This window comes from Apus apus, chromosome 12 (genome assembly GCF_020740795.1).
Source record: "Apus apus isolate bApuApu2 chromosome 12, bApuApu2.pri.cur, whole genome shotgun sequence".
Lineage (NCBI taxonomy): Eukaryota > Metazoa > Chordata > Aves > Apodiformes > Apodidae > Apus > Apus apus.
The window spans coordinates 115,523-134,823 of record NC_067293.1 but is presented as its reverse complement, the minus strand read 5'-3'; the positions used below and the strand labels follow the sequence as shown (position 1 = coordinate 134,823).

The following is a 19,301-nucleotide window of genomic DNA, read 5'->3' as shown; positions in this document are numbered from 1 at the left end:
GAGGAAAAGCCGCCGGCACGTGCCGCCGTTCCCGGCAGCCCCGGCCCCGCTCGGGGCAGCCCCGGGAGCTGAACCCGCCGCGCCCCGCACGCCCGGCTGGAGCGGGAGGGCCCTGCGCCCGGCTCCGGGCCCCGCGGCGGGGGCACAGGGCCGGGGTGGGGGCGGAGGAGCCGCCGTCCAACCCGGGCTGGTTTCCCGGGACCGGGTGGGGATCAAGCACCCGAGCTGTTGTGTTTAAATCCGAACCTTCCACTGCCCCTCCCCGCTCCCCCGCCCCGCATTGTTCTGCACAAACCCCTGTTTTCTTCTGGACTCTGAAGAATAAGATGTAAATGGCTCATTTTGCAAAGGAAAAGAGTTGTGCTGTCAGGATACTTTTTATTTTAATTTCCCAAAAGGTTGTTTGTTTGTTTGTTTGTTTTTGCGCTGGGGAAGAGATCCAGACCGGGCAGGTTTTAACAAATCCTGACTTGGTGTTTCCCGCACAGGTGACTTCGGGCTCTGCTAACCGTGTTTGCACAACAGTGCGGGTGTGAGGCCAGGCGAGGGCAGCGCGCAAACCCTCCCCACGGGCACGCGTGGCATTGGGGACATTGCGGGATGAAAAGCAAAGGCCACCTAAGGACTCGGACGAGGCCACGAGAGTTCCAGCAATGCCAGGGGAAGGAAAAAGCAGATTTGAACCTGCTGACACGCTGCCAGCCACAGGGGCTGCCTTCCCAGGGAGAGGAAGCTAAATCCAAGCAGGGAAGTTTCCTTTACTTCTCCATCTGCACCAGGCAGGAAAAACAGGTCTCTCTGACAGGAGTTTCTAAGAAAAGAACCATTATCGAGATGGCTGAATCCCTTTATGGCCAGCTCGGGTCGATAGGGGACGGAGGCCAGCCCGGCATCCTCCCGGGGCACGAACGCTGCTGCTCACTCTGATAAACGCGGACTTGTCGGCTGTGCAGCCATGAAAGACGTTCAGTGTTTTCCCTCGTGACCCCCCTGTCCCTGATAACGCGATTCCCAGCTCTGTGGGCGGGAAGGGGGTGTGGAAAGGCCAGCTCAGGTGCTGCCTAAATTCTTGCTTTAAAACACACGCTTTTTCCCCAGACGCGGCCGCCGCGGCCCGCCCGGCGCTGCCCGCGCTCAGCGGCCGGAAGGGCGGCGGGCCCGGCGGGCCGGTTGCCGCGGCAACGCGCGCGGCGCCGCCGTCACTTCCGGCGCGGGCGCAGCGGGCCATGGCGCTGTCGCGCGCGGAGCGGTGCCTGGCGCTGCTGCTGCGGCTGCTGTCGCGCGCCTGCCTGGCGCTGCTGGGGCTCGCGCGCCCCGCGCCGCCGCGCGCCGTCCCGCCCCCGCGCCGCGCGCTCCTGCTGCTGCCCGCGCGCCAGCTGGCGGCACGGCTGCGCGCGCGGCAGGTGCGACCCGCGGGGGGGGGGGGGGGCACCGGCAGCACCGGCCCCGGGGCCCGGCCCTCCTGCTGCGGCCGCCGCCGCCGCTTCCGCCCCGCGGCCCTCCCGGGCACCCGCCTGCCCACTCCCCCCTCCCACGGCGGTTCCCCCGTTATTCCCGTTATCCCTTGTTTCAGGTGACGTGCGTCGAGGTGGTGGAGGCGTATGTGGAGAGGATCCGGGAGGTGAACCCCCTCATCAACGCCGTGGTGAAGGACAGGTGAGCGGGGGGCTCGCTGCAGCCCCGCCCCCGGCTCTCGGGCAGGGCGCTGCCTCATACCGGGGGCACGGCGGGGCCCCAGGCCGGCCCCACCGGCGCTGCCAGCTGCGGACCGGCCGGGTGCGGAAGCGAGCGGCTCTCGGAAAGAGCTGGGGGGATCCCCGGCTCTGCCGGTCCTGCGGAGACCCCGCTCCCTGCTGGCCCCTCCCGCCTGGAGAGCAGCGCTGGAGCTTCCCCTGCTGGTCCTTCGCAGGTTCGAGGAGGCCCTGCAGGAAGCGCAGCAGGTCGATAAGCTGCTGGCAGAGAGCCCTGGGGATGAGTACCTGGAGGAGAAGTTCCCCTTGTTAGGGGTTCCCATCACCGTCAAGGAGGCCTTTTCCCTGCATGGTGGGTTGGTCCTTGCTTCTCCCCAGCTTCACAGCCTGTGACTTGCCACGTGCTCCCTGGGGTGGTGGGCATCTGGGGAGAGGCAGCTCCTCTTTCCCTGGTTGGCACCCGGTCTGCCTGGGCTCACCTGTGCTTGATTTTAGCCCTGACATGTCCCTCCATCTCTCCACCCTGGTGCCACAGGGATGCCCAACACCTCTGGCTTGGTCAACCGCTGCAACGTGGTTGCCACCTCGGACGCCGCCGTGGTGTCCCGGCTGAAGCAGGCTGGAGCCATCCCGCTGGGGGTGACCAACTGCAGCGAGCTGTGCATGTGGTACGAGTCCAGCAACAGGGTCTACGGCCGGACCAACAACCCCTACGACCTGCAGAGGATCGCAGGTGGCAGCTCAGGTGAGCCCCGGCACGAGCCGCGGGAGGAAGGCGTTCCCAGCTCCTCCGAGTGCTGCCTCAGCACGTTGCTCACAGCCCCCTCTCCTGGGAGTCCCATGGGCCATTCAGAGGTCCAGCTGCTCTGCACCTCCTGGGTGTTAACCCAGCATCGCTCTGTCTCACTCTGTGTGCAAACTGCAGTGCTGGTGTGGCCCTTGGGCAGGAAAAACCTTGGCCAGCAGTTCCCAGGTGTCTCCCAGACCTCGCTAAAGCCAGGGCTGCTCCCTCGCCCCCTGGCTGCCGGGGAAGGTGGCCACTGTGGGATGCTCCTGCTTTGTTGGGTGATGGGCACTACAATCCTGTGTTTTCTCCCTGGCAGGCGGGGAGGGCAGCGTCCTGGCAGCTGCCTGCTCTGTCATAGGCGTGGGCTCCGACATCGGCGGCAGTATCCGGATGCCGGCCTTTTTCAACGGGGTCTTTGGCCACAAACCCACCACAGGTAGAGCGGGCGTGGGGGTCTCCCCTCCTCCACAGCAGAAGAGCCAGGAGGTGGAACACGGGGTGTGAGGGGAACCTGTCTGGGGATGCTCCTGGGCATGTCTCCAGTGGGATGGCCGTGAAGGAGCAGGCAGCTTCTTGCACAGGACAGGCCCGTGGCCGACCATGGGCTCGGTATCACATCCTTGGCGTGGGATGTTTTCCCAAGGTCTGGATCTGCTGCTGTGGTGTTTCCCTGGCAGCTGGTGTTCCTGCTCTGTGATTTTCCTCCATCCCCCGCGCTGTGCACCTGGTCACCCTGGTGCTGGAGGGTGGCACCCACATCTCCCCTTGCCTGCAGGGGTGGTGCCCAACGACGGCCAGTTCCCCAATGCCCACGGAGTGCGGACCAGCTTCCTGTGCACCGGGCCCATGTGCCGCTACGCTGAGGACCTGGAGCCCGTGCTGAGGGTCATGGCTGGCCCTGGGGTCAACAAGTAAGTTTCTCCTGCTGCTTCGAGCTGCTGAATTGGTCTTGGCTGCTTCCTGGCCACAGTCCTGTTCACTGTGCTGGACAGGGCTGCTCCACCCAGGCTGCTTGTTCTTGGTTTTCTTCCTGCTCCCTGGCTCCAGCAGGATGTGCGGCCGGGTCTGTTCTTCCCCTGTGCTGTGCTGAGGACGGGCTGCCCTGGTCAGCCAGGTCCTCCCTGTGCTGCTCCAGCACAGCCTGTTCTGCTGTGACACGTGCTTTCCTGTTGCTGGTTGATGACATTTCCGTCCCCCACCACGGCCCCATTTGGTCTCTTTGTGGGTGCATGTCCCCAGCCAGCCGTTCATGTCCCTGCACCAGTGGGGCTGGGCAGAGCGGGGGGCTCTGGCTGCCCCCCACACGTGGTCACTTTCCCCATTACTGCTTCTGTTTCTCCATGGCTCTGTGGTGCAATCCCAACCTCGGCCACAGGCAGGGTCTGTAATTATGAGGCATATCAAAAGATGAGGGTTTTCCCAACAGCAACTGACCCGCAGAAATAACTGGGAACGATGGGTCAGGCAAGCAGCTGGATGGGTTGTGGGCAGCAGGTGTCTGTATCTGCAGGGACTCTCTGTCCTTTCCTGGTGGGTAAAGCAGAGTGTTCTGAGGACATGCTGGATGTCCAGAGGGTGTGTGAGCATCTCTGGCAGCCAAGGAGGAGCCAGGGACATAGTTCTGAGCAAAGCATCGTTCCTTTCTTCAGGCTGAAGTTGAATGAAAAGGTGTCGCTGGAGAAAATAAAATTTCACTGCATGGATCATGATGGTGGGTCCATTTTTGTGTCACCTGTGGACAAGGAGATCTTGCAGGCCCAAAAGAAGGTAGGAACAGAGGTTGGCTCTCACTAGGGTGAGCTTGGAGATAGAACCTGGGGAGAGGTCCAAGGCAAGCTGCTTTGTGCTGGTGGGACGTAGGGCTGCAGAGCCACAGAGGTAGCCTGGAGTCCCGCCCCTGTGCTTCCCGCAGAAAAAAAGAGGAAGGATGTTTGTCATCTTCTGTGTTAAGAAGAAATGGGGAGAATCTCATGTGTGTCTGCAGATGGCCTTGGTAGCAGTACCTATGTGTTGGAGTGCACTGGGGTGTCCAAAGCTTTTGCCCCAGGAAAGGAACCTTTTAGTTCTTCAATGAAAACTTCTGTGCTGATTGTTCTGCTCTCGATGCTCCTCTGGAGTATCACTGGGGTGGGGGGCTCCTTGCATGGCTCTGGGGTTGTTACTGGATTGAAGAGGTCCTGCTGCTTAGGGTATCCTTGTGGGATCTCCTGCATGGCAGGAGAGAGAAGCTGTTCCTGGGCTCTTTTCTGTCCCCTTTCCATGCACCAACCTCAGCACATCACATCCCTGTGGAAACGAACCATTCCTGCTCTTCCCCTTAGGTGGTGGAGCACCTCGAAGGCAAGCTGGGGGTCCAAGTTAAGCATGTGGCAATCCACAAGATGAAGTATTCTTTCCAGATCTGGTCAGCCATGATGTCGTCCAAGGACAGTGATGGGCAGGTGTGTCAGACTGTGCTGGCAAAGGCACAAATTTGGTGGCAGTGGGGAAGAACTGGCTGTTTGGGGCCAGCCATGGAGAGCTGCAGGGCTTCCTAGCCTGCCCAAGGGCTTTCTCTGCTCTGTTTGTCTCCCCAATCCTCCTTTAATCTCTCTCCAAAGCTGCACAGCCCCTTCTCCCTTGCTTTCCTATGAGGAGATGATGTGGCTCCCATCAGAGGAGCCATAAGGTTTAGGGAAGGGAAGGCTATGTCAGCACGGTGACCTTTCCTGTGCGAGCGGCTGAGGCAGCCGAGCCAGCAGTGCCCTCCGTGCTGCGCCGCCGGCCGGGATCCGTGCCCGTCGGGATGCCAGGCCCGTGGCAGGGGATTAGCAGCTTTTTGGCAGCAGGCCCGAGTGTGTGATTTTGTCCTTGAATGGCGGCCCCTGCCCCAGGCTCTGCGCGTGCGAGGAAGGGTTTTGTAGCAAAAGTAATCTCTCAGGAGTGTTGTACCCCCTGCATTCTGCCACACAGGCAGCAGTGAAGAATGAACCAAGCCCACCTAGGTAAGGAGGGCACACCTGGTCCCCTCTGCCTCCCTTTTCCCAATCCCACCCCTGTATAACGGCAGCAGATGCCTCCAGGAGATTCATCCAGAGCATCACCCCTACCATGGTGTCCGAGGAGGGGCACTGGAAGGTGCTGCTTAAGGGGGCTCTCCCCGCATGGAGTGAGGTCGCCGCTGGTGGTCCATGGCAGGGGGAGATGCTCTGGCTGCCACTCTGGATCAGTGCCGGAGCCACGGAACTGACGGGGGGAGTAGCCACATCAGGATAGTTGGGCAGTCAGAGGGTTCACTGCTGATGGTGTGGGGGGTCCTCCCTGCCACGTGCTGACAGAGGGAGCATGTCCATGTCCATGTCTGCTGCAGGAAGCACAGCTCTTCACAGACCTGCTGGGGGATCATGGGAAGCCGGTGTGGCCGCTCTGGGAGCTGGTGAAGTGGCTCGTGGGAATGTCTTCCCACACTCTCCCAGCTATCGGTAAGGCTGGAGGGGCTCCAGGGCGTGTGGAGGCAGTGGTGGTGAGGAATTTGTTAAATGAAAGCAGTGCCTTGGCAGTGCCCACTAAGGGACTCTGGAGTTTGCTGGGAGCAGCTCCAGACTGGTGTTGGTAATGACACTGTCCTCGAGTCAAATACTGAGGGGGAGTTGGCTGGATCTTGAACAGTGGAGCTACAGGCAGGGTGTTCTGCTGTGAGCCCTGCCAGAGCTGGGGCTCAGAGGCAGCCAGGGCTCTGCACCTGTCTCTTGCTTAGCAGCAGGTACCAGAGAACCCTAATTAGCACTGTCGTGTGGCTGTCTAATGAACACTGAGGTCACTTTCCTGGCTCTGCTCAATCCCAGTGGCTGGATGATCTCCTTGAAGGGATGGCAGGCTGAAAGTCTTTCCCTTGGCAAAGCTGTGGAGATGTGCTGGCAGGGAGAGGGACTTGGGGGTCCCACCAGGAGGGTTGAGATGCTGTGTGAAGCTGGGCAATGTGCTCTCCAGCCTGGTTAACCCACCTGCCCTCTGTTCCCATTTGTGCCCTTGCCCTGCAGCCCTGGGACTGACGGAGAAGGTGATGAAGCTCAACCCTGGTGGGAACGCCAAGCTGGTGAGCATGGGGAAGAGCCTGCAGGAGGAGATGGAGGCCCTGCTGGGGCCCGACGGGGTGCTCCTCTACCCCTCACACCCCACCGTAGCTCCCCGGCACAACTGCCCCATCTGCATGCCCTTCAACTTCGCCTACACAGGTGAGCAGCTGCACCTCCTGCTGGGTACAGCAGGGGCTCAGGGCTGCCCTCACCCATTGCAGGGCAGGCTGGGAGCCAGGGTGTTTTACCTGGAGTTTTTCCATCGCTGACAGTGGGCTTTGCAGCGCAGAGGGGTGTCTTGCTGCTCCATAACATGGGACAAGGATTAGGATTATGCTTTAAAACCAGCATGGTTTGTACCTGCTCTACACAGGGCAGGTTTGATTGATGTGTCTGATCTTTTCATCTTTTCATCAGAGAAGATAGTGATAGGACAAGGGCTGATGGTTTTAAACTGAGAGAGGGGAGATTTAGGTTAGATATTAGGAAGAAATTCTTAACTATAAGGGTTGTGAGGAACAGGAATTGGTTGCCTGGGGAGGTTGTTGATGCCCCACCCCTGGAGGTTTTTAAGGCCAGGTTGGACAAGGTTTTGTGCAACCTGGTCTAGTGGTAGGGTTCCCTGCTCATGGCAGGGGGGTTGGAACTTGATGATCTTTAAGGTCCCTTCCCACCTTAATGATTCTAGGATTCTATCTGGGGGGTCACCCTGCCCCAGAGGGAGGACCAGCTCCCAGGAGCACGGCACTGTGCATGGTAGCAACTCCCTCTGGGGTGGGACAGCCAGGAGGGTGCTGTGTTCCCATGGCTGTGCCTGTTCTGATGCAGCCTCCTCTCTTGCAGCGATCTTCAACGTGCTGGGCTTGCCGGTGACGCAGTGCCCGCTGGGCCTGAGCAGCGAGGGTTTGCCCCTGGGCATCCAGCTGGTCGCAGCCCCCTACAACGACCACCTGACGCTGGCGGTGGCCCGCTACCTGGAGAAGGCCTTCGGAGGATGGGTCCTACCTGGGAAACTTTAACCTGGGCCCCTGCGGGACAGAGATGGTGGGGCCTGGTGAAGTGGTGGCAAGTGCTGATGCCTGATCCTGTCATGGCACTGCCTGCTCCCTTCACTCCCCATCCTGGGAGCTGCCAGGGGTGCCTCCAGCCCCTGGACAAGCTGGGATATTGCAGTTGGATTAGTCTCTTTCCTGCAGCACCAGCCAGGGGTGAGACCTGCCCTCCACGTGGCCCTCAGGAGTCCCAGTGGTCTGTGATCTGTGTCCTGCCCAGGGTGGACACCCACCTTGTCCTGGACATGATGATGGCTGTCGCTCTGTAACACTCACTGTTTTGATGAGGCTGGTGAAGACCAAGGAGGAGAGGTGCCAGCACCACCCCGAGGCTCCCTGCCTGCACCCATCATCCTCTGTGGGCTTGCTCTGGCCACAGCTGTGCCTGCAGCTGGTCACCACAAGCTCACTGTCCCCTCCAGTTCTCCACAGGGTTCCCCCACCACCCCAGTGGAACTGGGAGAGGGGCTGAGGGTGCTGGAGGCAGCCACAGGCTCTTCCCACTGGTGGTATGGGGTGTGGTGGATGATGCTGGGCTCAGCACAAAGCCAGCGGGCAGGGTAGCAGGAGCTTTTGGCAGCTCTGGAGAAGCAATTTGGGCACTCTGTGCTGAGACCACTGAAGCACCTCCTGCCTGGCTTTTCTTCCCCTTTCTCCCAGGGCTCACCTGGCCTGATTGGTGTCCCTTGCCCCTGCCACCCCCTCCTGAGCTGCCTGGCCTCTGTCCCATGAGCAGGTGCAGGCAGCAGGGCAGGCTGTCCTGGGGTGGGCAGCAGGGGTAAGGTGTTCTCAGCGAGGGTGGTATTAAAATCTGTCCACTTTGCTTCCAGTTGCATGTCTCTGTTCCCAACAGCTGATGCCCAGCCAGCTGCAGGGCAGCCAGTTCCCTGGGCACCAGCCCCATCTCCACTTGTGCCAGGACTGCTGGATGCTGCTGGTGTGGTGCAGGGGGAGCCATGAAGGTGCTGGTGTCTGCCCCAGGGGTGGCATCCAGCTGCTGCTGGGCTCTTGCTTTAGGATGCCCAGTCTCTGCAGCACTGGCGGGGTTTGCACAGTGCTGGGCTCCCAGAAGGTGCAGCCCCAGCCCTTTTCTCTCCCGAGCAGGCTGCCAAGGTCTGGTGTTTGTGCACTGGGGCTGAGCCACAGGTGGGCTCCTTGGGGTCTTGGGGCACAGCAGGGTGTGGGTGCCAGGTCCATCTGCCCAGCCTGCAGCACTGATCTTGGCCAGGGTGAAACCCCTCGGTTGTGTTTTGGGGGATGTCCTGACTTGTGTCTGTCCTGTTGCCCTTGGTCCTGGCCTGATCCCTGTGCTGCTGTCCTGTCTCCAAGCCACTGATGGCCCCTGCGAGGGGGACACGGGTACATCCAGGGCATCCTACCGCTAGCTCGCAGAGGGCACTGCTGAGCCGACACAGCCAGGCACCCGCAACGAGGAAGGAGGAAAGAAGAAAAACCCTGACCCAGGCAAAGGGCTCCAACCAACAAAGCCAAATTACCTGCTGTGCCGTCGGCGCCTCCGAAGCCTCCCGCCGCCGTGGCACAGAGCCCGCGGGGCTGTCCCCAGCTGGAGGGAGCCTGAGACCGAGGCAGCCCCAGGGATGCTTCCAGCAAACGTTCCCAGAGCCTGATGTGGGGCTGCTGAGCAGCAGGTCGGTGTGTTCAGCGGAGCCTGGTGGTCCCGGCCGGCGCTGCTGTGGGGGGTCCAGCTGGTTCCTGGTGCGGTGGGGCCAGATGAGCGGCTGCGAGGCCCGAGGTAGGGAGGAGCGGGGGGCTCCGGGGCAGCATGGCCATGGGGGATGCAGCAAAGGAAGAGGGGGCTTGCTGGCTGCTATCTCAGCCGACAGGGTAGCCACTAAACCATGTTTTCGCAGAAACCACAACGTGGGAAGGGGCTTCGAGTTTTTCCCTCTGCCTGAGGCAGACGGGGACCGGCTGTGCTGGGGTCAGCAGGGGCTGGCAGGGAGCATCCTGTGGCCGTGCTGGGACAGTGCTGGCCCCTGCATGCAGCCTCCCGCTGCGGCTGGAGCAGTCCTGTCCCTGCCTGCAGAGGCAGCCATGAGGTGAGGCGGTATGCGGTGCTGCCCCAGTGTCCCTGCGGGCTGTGCAGGACCGTGCCACAGGTGCTCGGTGGGACCAGCCTCTGCCATGGTTCACGGGGACCTGGGTCCCTGCTCGGGGCACGGCGAGGGGGTGCCTGGGGGTGCCCCTTTCCGCGCTGCCCTCGCCGTAGAGGACCTGTTGTGCCGGTGTGAGTCACACCTGGAGCAGGGCTGAGTCACAGCCAGGCGCTGTGAGCATCAGACTCTTCCTGGTGACACGGGTAGTGTGGCTGCTTGCCACATTGAGGGTGGGGGACCAGCCACGGGGGACCAGCGGGAGGTGGGTGCAGTGCGGGACCCCTGCAGCACGTGCCCGGCGCCGCGGGGCAGCTGCCCGCTGTCCCCAAGGGCCACCGCACCCCGCGGGGGGGCAGCAGGGGGTCCCGTCCCGCGGCTGCGGACACGGCCTCCGGGCGCGGGCCTGGCTGCGGCGGCTGCCAATGGCAACAGTTTCCGGAAGGAAAGTATTTTCTCCGATCCCAGGTGCCGGCTGCCCTTGGTGTCCGCGGGTGGCAGAACCGGTCCGGCCCGCCGGGCCGCCCAGCACGGCAGCGTAGGGCCCGGACAGATGGACGGGGCGCGGGATGAGCTCTGCCCTCAGCCTGCTCCTGTCCCTGGCCGGCTGCACCCTGCTCCGGGGTAAGTCTGGGGGTGGCTCTGGCTGCGCTGCGGGGAGAAGCACAGGGACAGCTCTCAGACGTGCAGAAGGTACCTGCAAGGAGAAGGAGACCGAGTGGTCTCCAAGGTGTGACAGGAAAGAAACCCCCGGAATCTCCAGCGAATGCCTCAGGGTGTTGGTGCCTTTCCCGGGACGGCAGATTGGATGCTCCAGGGGGTGCGAGAGATTCATGGAATGCGGATGTGCAGGGCTGTCAGGAAGTCTGTGTTTGCCTATGTGGGTCTGAAGCTGGGGGAGGAACGGTGCGGGGAGGCTCGTGCAGTGTGACCAGGCGGTGACTGGCCAAGGAGCGGGCCGCTGTAGAGCCCCTCTGCTTCCCCCTCCCAGGAAAACTGTTGCCTCCGCGGGACGTGAGGCTGGAGGCACAAAACTTCCATGTCCGCCTGCGGTGGGAGCCAGACCCCAGCTGGCCCGACGGTACCACGTACCAGGTGGAGTGGAGGTAAGTGGGACCAGAGGAGGGGGCGGAGGGTCGTCGAGCCCCAGCATCCCGGCAGGGAGCTGCCATGGACCCCCAGCAGTCAGAGGACAGCAGGAGCTCCAGAGACCAGCTCCTCACACCCCTGTTGAGGCAGAGACAGCCCAGAACTGTGTCATGTTTTGATCATCTCTTGTCCTTTCATTGGGCACTGCTGAGAATTCTCCACCTTTTTTACTGCAACCTGATCTAGCTGAAGATGTCCCTGCTTATTGTAGGAGGGTTGGACTAGGCGGGTTCTTTCTGCCTCAAGCCATTCTATGATACAGCCTCCCACCCTAAGCCACTTTCTTCTGAGGCTAAGCAAGTTCCCTGCTGGTTCAGCCTCCCTCCTGCCACAGATGCCTCAACCCCTTGGCCACCTTTGGCCCCTCCGAGGGCTTTATCTGCTGTGGAGATGTTTTCTCTTGTAGTGGAGAGCACAGGTCAGGGCACAGCACTCCTGGAGCTGTCCCACCAGGGCAGACTTGGCTTGCTGGCACCACAGGACACTGCTGGCCGGTATCTCTGCTCTCTCATGCTTTCCGCTCAGACAGGGTGACCATGGCTGGGAAGCCTTTCATTTTAGCTAGGAAGGTGCTGAAAAGGAGAAATCCCTGCATTTTCTCCAGGAACACAACCTTTGACTGGACCAAGGCAGATGCCTGCTGGGGGAACAGCACCAGCTCCTCCTCGGCATGTGATCTGTGTTTTGATGCAATCCACAGTATCTACTGGGCAAGGGTGAGAGTGATGGCCAGAGATGAGCTGTCCGAGTGGGCCAAATCCAGCGAGCTGCAGCTGTACAGAGACAGTAAGGACCTGGGAGCCTCTTCAGCTGGGCTCCTGCTCTTCCTTGGGAGTCGATGGGGATAGGGGTCCTTGGAGAGATGTGGTGGGATATGATGGGAAACCATATGAAGATACATCGGTGGGAAAAGTTCTAGGAGCTCTAGCTGGAGGCAAGGGCTGGGAGTAGAGCTTCTGGAGAAGAGCTGGGTGAAAAGCAAGGGGACAGAGGAGGAGTCACAGTGAGTTGAGGACCACGGATGGGAGGAAAAACTTCAGGACCTTTCCCTGACCCACCTCGTAGGGGGTTGCTGCAATGAACAGGATGGGTGAGCAGCTCAAATGGGATGTACACCAGCTGTTTGTGTTCCCTCTTTTATTCCCTCTGCATCTGGCTGGCACAACAATAGGTGTGCTTGGCTGAAAGAGCAACTGCTGTGCTCCACAGCCAGCCTCTAGACCATCATCTGATGGCTCAGGGATGAAGTGCTCAGCAGTGGGGAGCAGCAGGTGCTGTGAGGTCTGTCCTGGCCTGTTGGTGTGACTGGAGAAGGCAGAGCAGTTCTGGCTGACGCAAAGATGTGGTGGCTGCTGTTACTTGAGCTGGTTTCACAGCACAAAGTGCCACCAGGCTCGCATCAGGTTTCTCTGCACTAGGAGTGGGATGTCCAGTAGAACATAATTTATAGAGAAACAGGGTATCTGCCTTCTGTTTTGGAGGGCTTAATTTTCCTTCTCCTTTTTATTTATTTTTTTTTTCCCCTCCCTGCAGCAATTGTGGGTCCCCCCACGTTGTCCTGGCTGCTCCAGGGCCACAACCTCAGCGTAAATCTCACCATGCCGCTCACCCCCTACCCCTGCACAAATGGCTCCCATGAGCCAGTGGACCAAGTTCTGCAGAAGCTGCGGTACTGGCTGCAGCTGTATGAAGGGGACCTGCTCGTCCAGGTGGTACGTGGTGGGGTGGGGATGGCTCAGAAGGCAGCAGTGCCAGGGGTGCAAGATGCTCTGCTGGCAGCTGGGGAGCAGCAGGAGATCCCTTTCCTCTTCTAGTCTGTGTGAATAAGAAAATCCTGTCACAATTTCTGTTTGGATGAAAGCATGCAGTAGATTAATGTTTTAAAGAGATTAATGAGGTGCTCTGAGCCCTAGACACCTCCTGGGGTGAAGATCCAAGTGCTGGAGGTGCTGGGAGGCCAGGAGGGAGGGTCTGTGCCCTGCACCCTGAGGCAGGTGGGGTGTTCTGGCAGCACTGGGAAGCAAAGCAATGTACGGACCCCATCTCCAGGCACCCTGGCCATGCATCCCCTCTGCTTCCAGGTACCTTGCAGGTGGAGAGGGGAGAAAGAACCATGCACCTTCGGGCCCCTGAAGCCCAGCACCCACTACTGTGTCCGGACAGTGGCCGTGGAGATGGCCACACAGAGCCGGGAGGCCGAGCAGTGTGTGGTGACTCCGCCAGACCCTGCAGGTGGGAGCTCTTGGGTCCTGCTTGCAGCATGGACACGTGGAGGTGTGGGTCACTCTCCCCCCCCAGCCACTCTGGTCAGGGCTGGTGGCCCAATAATGCCCTGTGAGAACCTTTCTTGGGGAGATGCTCTCTTGCCAGCTGCCTTGGGCTTGCCCCACATCTCCTCCTAGAACATCCCAGTCAGCCACAGGACACTGGGGTTGCAGGGCGGGGAGATGCCTGCCAGGGTCTTTCCACCCCTCAGCTTGTTGTGAACTCCTGATAGGCTTTCCCTGGTTCCTCCTTGTCCTGCTGAGTGCCGTCTTACCGCTGCTTATCCTGGCTGGGTTCTGCTCCATCCACCTGCAAGTCTTACCCAGCCCCTCGGAGATGCACCTCCCAGAAACGCTGGTGAGTGAGCGTGAGCGCAGGGCACGGGACCCTCCCCGGCTGCGCCCTCCAGCATCCCCTGGCCCTGGGGCTCATGGCTTGTCTCCACTTCCCAGCAGGGGCTCCAGAACAGGGAGTTGAGCAAGACCATGGGGGTGCCTGCCCTTGAGCTCAAGGAGGACTCACTGTCCCTGCTCCTGCCACCCATGTCCCCATCCCATGGGCTGCCTGTAGCCGAGCAGGGAGTGCCAGCGGTCCGGCTGCTCCTCAGAGGAAGCCTCCCCCAGGACGTGAGTGGATACTGTGCCAATGGCTTTGGGCCAGGCTGCTGTGAGGGGCAGCAGCCATCCTGCACCCTGGGCCGGCCGGGCCATGCCTTCAGCTACCAGATCTCATCACAGCTGGAAGAGGATGAGGAGGCAGATGAGGACAATGTGCTGGAGCAGCTGGTGTCCGTGGGACAGGGCAGAGACAGCTACACAGGTGATGGAGACTATGGGATATCCGAGACATTGCTCTCCCAGCACCTCCAGCTTTATTCTAAGTGCCAGTGCCCAGCCCTGGGAGCAGGGAGCTGCCTTCCTCTGCCCGCACCGGGCAGGAGCTTCAGCCAGGAGGACTTGCAGGAGAGCCTTGGTGTGCCAGGACACGGGGTCCAGCTCAGCTCCGTGAAGCTGCATGCTAGTGAGGAGGAGGATGGAAGGCAGCTCATCCATGCTCTCCAGCCCCTGTGGACTGAGCTACAGCCGGGTGACAGCACTGTGCAGCCAGGCAGCCCTGAGCCCACAGCACCTGGCATCCCCTGCCAGCTGCCCCACCTGCCCTCCAAGGCCCTGCAGGCAGCTGCCTTCTCTGGCTACGAGCTGCGTCCTCGGGCTGATGGGGAGCCATAGCAGGGAAGGACATGCTGGGAGCTGCCATCACCCTGTCACAGCAGCAAAGAGAGCTGGAGGTGCTGCCTGCAGCAGCCACACTGGCTGCCTGCTCTGACCTGCCTGTGCCTGGCTGGGCCTGGGACTGGGGCAGGGCCCACGCCGGCAGGCACGGGCACGCTCCAGGCACGGCTGCCACAGATGGCCAAGATCAACATCTTCAGAGCCTCCCTCCATGGCTTTGGTGCTCTTGAACCAAAGCATGAAGAATACGTACTGAAGTTGGAGCCCCAAAAGTTGTATCCATTTGTCCACCTATATGTGTGTATATAGAATCACAGACTGGTTTGGGTTGGAAGGGACCTTAAAGACCATCTAGTTCCTAACCCCCTGCCATGAGCAGGGACACCTTCCATGAGACCAGAGTGCTCCAAGCCCCATCCAGCCTGACCTCGAACACTTCTAGGGAGGGGATGTGTGTGTGTACAGTATATATACCAAGGCAAATTTATGTATGTATTTTCATATATACACACACATGTATATATAAATGTCTTTAATGAAAGGGGGGAGTGTGGGGGGGTTTGTTTGGTGTTTTTCACTTGTCTGGAAATACTGATTGTGCACTGGAGCTGTTTTTGAAATAACACTAATTTATTATAGAAAATTAGCTCCTGTGCCTGTTCTTTCTCTGTTACAGAGCCAGCGCTGCCCTGCCTGAGCAGCATCTGGGAAAGGCACTAGGAAAAATTTGGGTTTCCCTGGGAGAAAATTACACCCACAGCTGGTTTGTATGTTGCTGTCATGTGGGAAAAAGCTGGTTCTTCAGCAACCGCTGGATATGTTTATTATTCCTCTTGCCAGGACTGGGGCAATTTACTCCTGAGGAGCCCTGCCACTGTCTCTGGGATGTCTGAGGCTGCACCTGCAGCCAGGCAGTGTTGTGCTATGCAGCAGGCTGGGATCTGTAGATTCCAGCCCTGGGACACAGATCCAGGATCCTGGACTGGTAAGATTTATGCTGGATTTGGGAACAGGTGAGAAATTGTCCAGCATCCAGGCATCTGGTGGAGAGGATGAAGGGGTCAGCGCTGCCAGCCCCGGGGAGCTGTTTGGGCTGCATGGGGCCACTTTCCAACCTTGTGAGCCATCACACACCAGCCAGCAGCCTCCCAGGGTGGCTCTGCCCTCACCCTGCCGGGCTTCCAGCCTTCCTCCTCTTCCCTTGGCAGGGTGACAGTGCTGGGTTCCCTGGGGGTGACTCAGGCAAGTTACTCACCAGCAGCAGGGACTCAGCCCAGCCCAGGGGGTGGCTGCAGCAGCTGAGATGTCTCTGTTCTGTATGAAACAGAGACATTCATGCAGAGTGGAAAAATGCAAAAGGCTCCTGACATTTCAAGATGGTATTTAAGCAGGTGAAGTTTTCGAGTTGATGTGAAAGGAGGTTTTTTGCTTCCCCTTGGAGGTGTGAACGGCGCACGGGGCTCTGCACTGCAAGGAGGCATGATGCTTGCTGCGGGGGCGAGGTCCTGGTGTGCCCCAACGGGACCTGCCACCACCGTGCACAGCTCAGGGGCTGCGCAGAGTGTGTCTGGGGGACACACTCCAGATGGGGCTGTCCTGGGGCACAGCAGGGTGCCCAGCCTGGTCACTCCATCCCTGCCACAGTGCTCAGGCATGTGCAGGCACCCAGCCCTGTGTGCTCGCAGGTGTCCCAGGTGCCTGGGGACACAGCTGAGCCAGTGGTGTGTCCTCTGACCCCCAGGCCAGCCCCATAGCCCCGTGGCCTTGGAGACTGGCTGGGAGGGATTCGGTGGGGGCTGTGGAAGCTCTGACTCACTCACTCGATCACAGGCTCGTTCCTGGCTGCTCCCTGTGCTGCTGCTGCTGTGTTCTCAGCTACTGCTGGTACCAGATCAAAGCAATGAGAGGACTGCAGCTGAAAACAGCTCTTTATTAGAAATAACAGTTTTAGGACCATACGAGAGGGTATTTCTTATTACTAATTCTCAGAGAGCTGAGCTGCCAGCCTATAAAAGTATCGGAGAGTGGAAAAGTGCCATGCGGGGGCTAACGGGGCTTTTGCAGCTGCCACATAGGAAATGTAGCACCTACAAACACGAGGGAGACAGCAGCTCCTGAAATGATGGGGGAAATTAAGCACTAATATTTTGCAGGCTGCCAGAACAAAGTTTCTGTTCATGGCTGTTTTGCCTTTGACAGCCGTGAGACAAAGGTGGGCTACAGCAGCCCTGGATCTGCTGTGTCCCTGTGCCCCTGCTCTGCCTGCTCTCTGCCTTGCCTGCATCTCTCCCTCTAGTGCTGGGCTAACAGGTCAGGAGATGGGTGGGTTTACTGGCAAGTCCACTGGGATGTGAGTGGACACTGTACAGGAAGCCCTAAAAGCTAGAGACTGTGTGATGTACTTGAAGCTCATGCATGGAGATGGCTGCAGGGCTGTAGGCTACAGAGATGGGAACTTGCTGTCTCAGAGCAGTGTGATTTCTCCCCAGGCAGGAGCTTTCCTGTGGCTTGGCAGGCTGGGACTCAGGTGTTGAGCACCAAGGGGTGATTGGGATGCCTGGGTCACCCAGGGCCACGCTCTGGGCACGCTGATCTGTAGTTCCCTGCCCACCAAGACCCAGTGATAGAGTGTACAGGCAGAGCTGCCCCCTGAGCTGGGGCACATCCTCTCACCCCATGGCAACCCTCTCCAGCTGTGCTTCCTGGCTGTGTCCTGGCAGCAGAACTAATGAGCTTGCCTCCAGGATTTTTCATTACACGGCATGAAACCAAAATTCCAGGGGATGAGAGCAGCTAGAAAACAGGGTAGGTATGGATTTTTGTCAGGAGATAAGTCCCAGCTGAACAGCATGCCCAGTCAGGATGGATGAACGTTTTGCCTCATCTGTCTCTCCATCTGATCTGTGCCTGACAGGCAGGGATTTGCAGACAGAAGTAATGATCTCTTGCTAATGCATCTTCAACCACTTAATGAAAAATGAGAGCCAGTACCCGGGCGTGCAGACACTGCTGTCCCCCTGTTTTGTGGTCAGCATGGTCATGATCAGCCTCTTGGTTAAAAAAAATATGTTCAAGCTTCCAAGCACCTTCTCTAATCTTCCTCAGGAAAGGCTCCATGATGTCCCACCCCACAAGAGGAGAGTACGCAAGAGACTGAGAAAAATGGATCTCCCACCAAGATTTCAAAGGCACTTCCCTGGTGGCATCTCTGAAGCAGGTACTGCTCAACCTGGCCAAGCCCCAAAGTTGGGAGAGGTAGGAAAGGGCATTGCATGAACTTTTCTGTCCCCTCTCCCCACGAACAACACCCAAGGCTGATTTGCAGCTCCTGAGAGCTTAAAATTTTGCATTGCCAGCCTCTGGGATAATGGGAGAGGCTCCTCTGGGTGCCAGCAAGCTCAAATATTCCTCCAGCGAGGAGGGTCTGGCAGCTGCCATCTGCAGAGGACAAGTCTCATCTCTTGCTAAATCCTCTCATCAGGGACGAGGACACTCACTGAGAATCAGCTCAGGATGCCCAAGTGGCCAAAGGCTTTACCGCTGCTCTGGTCCCTTGGGGAGGAAGATCATGCAACAAGGAAGCATGGATCCACATGTTTTGTCCAAATGTTGGTCCCATGTTGTGTTCTGAGCCTCCTCCAGACCCCACCAGAGCCATGGCTAACTCGTCCAGCACTTCCTCCCCCAGCACATTCCCGGTGAACAGCGGAGCTTCTGAAAACCCAGACAAGCATTTATCAAGTGTCCTCATTCAAGAGTGACAGAGACAGAACCAGTGGAGAGCAGCGCCAGTCATCTCCTGTCATCAGGATGGATGGCCAGCCCAGCAGAACAGACAGCCCACCTGATGAGTGTATATTGATCCCAGGGAGTTGGAGGACATAAAAGAGAACCGCCTCCCGCAGCCTCACTCACTAGATCCTAGGAAATCAGTCAGCACTTGGAGAAGGAGAGGAGATGCCTTCCCAGAAGATGGTGGTCACCTTGGTGGTGCTGGTGGGGGCTTGCTGTGTCAGCACCTATCCTGTCTACCCCAAAAACAACAGAGCCCAAGGTAAGGACAATGACCAGGGTTCTGGTGCCTGAAGGGTGGGTGAGGTTTGTCCCTGTGCTAGAGGCAGTGCCAGGCAGCAGACTTCGGTTGCCTTGGCTTGGCACTGTCTCCTATAACATCCTCAAAGGTGAGATGAGAAAGCATGGGTTAGACAAGTGGGCAGTGAGGTGGGTTGAAAACGGGTGGAACAAGGGCAGTGATCCACGGCACAAAGCCCAGCTAGAGGCCAGGTACTCTGTGCATCCTGAGGGTCAGTGCTGGGGAGGGTTTTTCTAACATTGTCATTAATTACCTGGACAATAGGACAGAGCACCCTCAGCAAGTCTGAGCTGATGCAAGGCTGGGAGGAGTGGTGACACCAGAGGGTCATGCTGGCATCCCAAGGGACATAGACTGGCTGGAGAGGAGGTCTCAGTGGGAACTTGTGCAGTTCAGCAAGGAGAAGTGCCAAGTCCTGCCCCTGGGAAGGAGCAAGCCCAGGCATTGGGATGTGCCAGGGCTGACCTGGTCAACACAAAGTCCTGGGCTGCGTTAGGAGGAGCAGGACTGCAGGTCAAGGCAGGGACGGGTCCCCTCCGCTCAGCGCTGCTGAGGCCACACCCGAGAGCCGTGGCCAGCACCGAGACTGCCACGTGTGGCCGGACAAGGAGATGAGCCCTTGTCCCCCTCCACCAACTTGCCTCTGGTCTCTATAGACCATGCTCAGGCTCCCTGTCCCACTGCCTGTGGAACAGCACAGCTCAAATGAGCCCCTTTGTCCTTGTCACTGTCTCCCTGTTCAACCCGGACCTTGTGCTGACAGATTCTAACCTGGCTGACAGTGCAGGTGGCTCTGTGGCTGATGGCAAGCCTCCAGCAGGACTCCAGCCATCCAGGACCCTGAGCTGGGCTCTGGCTGCTCC

At 59.3% G+C, this 19,301-nt stretch overlaps 2 protein-coding genes across 5 annotated transcripts; both read left to right on the top strand.

Moving 5' to 3' along the window:
* The first annotated feature begins 1,218 nt into the window (after positions 1-1,218).
* On the top strand, positions 1,219-8,414 carry FAAH2 (fatty acid amide hydrolase 2). 2 transcript variants are annotated; one of them, XM_051630496.1, is made up of 12 exons: positions 1,219-1,403; positions 1,574-1,656; positions 1,910-2,043; positions 2,227-2,436; positions 2,795-2,914; positions 3,254-3,389; positions 4,128-4,245; positions 4,800-4,919; positions 5,828-5,939; positions 6,498-6,692; positions 7,377-7,577; positions 7,730-8,414. In XM_051630496.1, the coding sequence occupies exons 1-11, from the start codon at positions 1,227-1,229 to the stop codon at positions 7,550-7,552; spliced, it is 1,581 nt and encodes a 526-aa protein (XP_051486456.1). In that variant the 5' UTR covers positions 1,219-1,226; the 3' UTR covers positions 7,553-7,577; positions 7,730-8,414. The 2 variants fall into 2 exon arrangements, with proteins under 2 accessions (XP_051486456.1, XP_051486454.1); XM_051630494.1 differs by having other exon boundaries at positions 7,377-8,414.
* A 284-nt stretch (positions 8,415-8,698) lies between these two features.
* On the top strand, positions 8,699-14,858 carry LOC127389798 (uncharacterized). 3 transcript variants are annotated; one of them, XM_051630645.1, is made up of 9 exons: positions 8,699-9,338; positions 9,457-9,645; positions 10,168-10,323; positions 10,691-10,805; positions 11,453-11,634; positions 12,382-12,560; positions 12,930-13,080; positions 13,346-13,470; positions 13,566-14,858. In XM_051630645.1, the coding sequence occupies exons 3-9, from the start codon at positions 10,269-10,271 to the stop codon at positions 14,340-14,342; spliced, it is 1,584 nt and encodes a 527-aa protein (XP_051486605.1). In that variant the 5' UTR covers positions 8,699-9,338; positions 9,457-9,645; positions 10,168-10,268; the 3' UTR covers positions 14,343-14,858. The 3 variants fall into 3 exon arrangements, with proteins under 3 accessions (XP_051486605.1, XP_051486606.1, XP_051486607.1); XM_051630646.1 differs by lacking the exon at positions 8,699-9,338 and having other exon boundaries at positions 9,436-9,645; XM_051630647.1 differs by lacking the exons at positions 8,699-9,338; positions 9,457-9,645; positions 10,168-10,323; positions 11,453-11,634 and having other exon boundaries at positions 10,419-10,805.
* The last annotated feature ends 4,443 nt before the right edge of the window (positions 14,859-19,301 follow it).

Excerpts from the sequence above, each read along its gene's own strand:
- FAAH2 (XM_051630496.1), top strand. The coding sequence starts at position 1,227 with ATGGCGCTGTCGCGCGCGGAGCGGTGCCTGGCGCTGCTGCTGCGGCTG. Across the intron at positions 1,404-1,573 it reads CACGGCTGCGCGCGCGGCAG|GTGACGTGCGTCGAGGTGGT; the intron begins GTGCGACCCGCG and ends CCCTTGTTTCAG. Across the intron at positions 2,437-2,794 it reads GATCGCAGGTGGCAGCTCAG|GCGGGGAGGGCAGCGTCCTG; the intron begins GTGAGCCCCGGC and ends TCTCCCTGGCAG.
- LOC127389798 (XM_051630645.1), top strand. The coding sequence starts at position 10,269 with ATGAGCTCTGCCCTCAGCCTGCTCCTGTCCCTGGCCGGCTGCACCCTG. Across the intron at positions 10,324-10,690 it reads CGGCTGCACCCTGCTCCGGG|GAAAACTGTTGCCTCCGCGG; the intron begins GTAAGTCTGGGG and ends TCCCCCTCCCAG. Across the intron at positions 11,635-12,381 it reads GCTGCAGCTGTACAGAGACA|CAATTGTGGGTCCCCCCACG; the intron begins GTAAGGACCTGG and ends CCCTCCCTGCAG.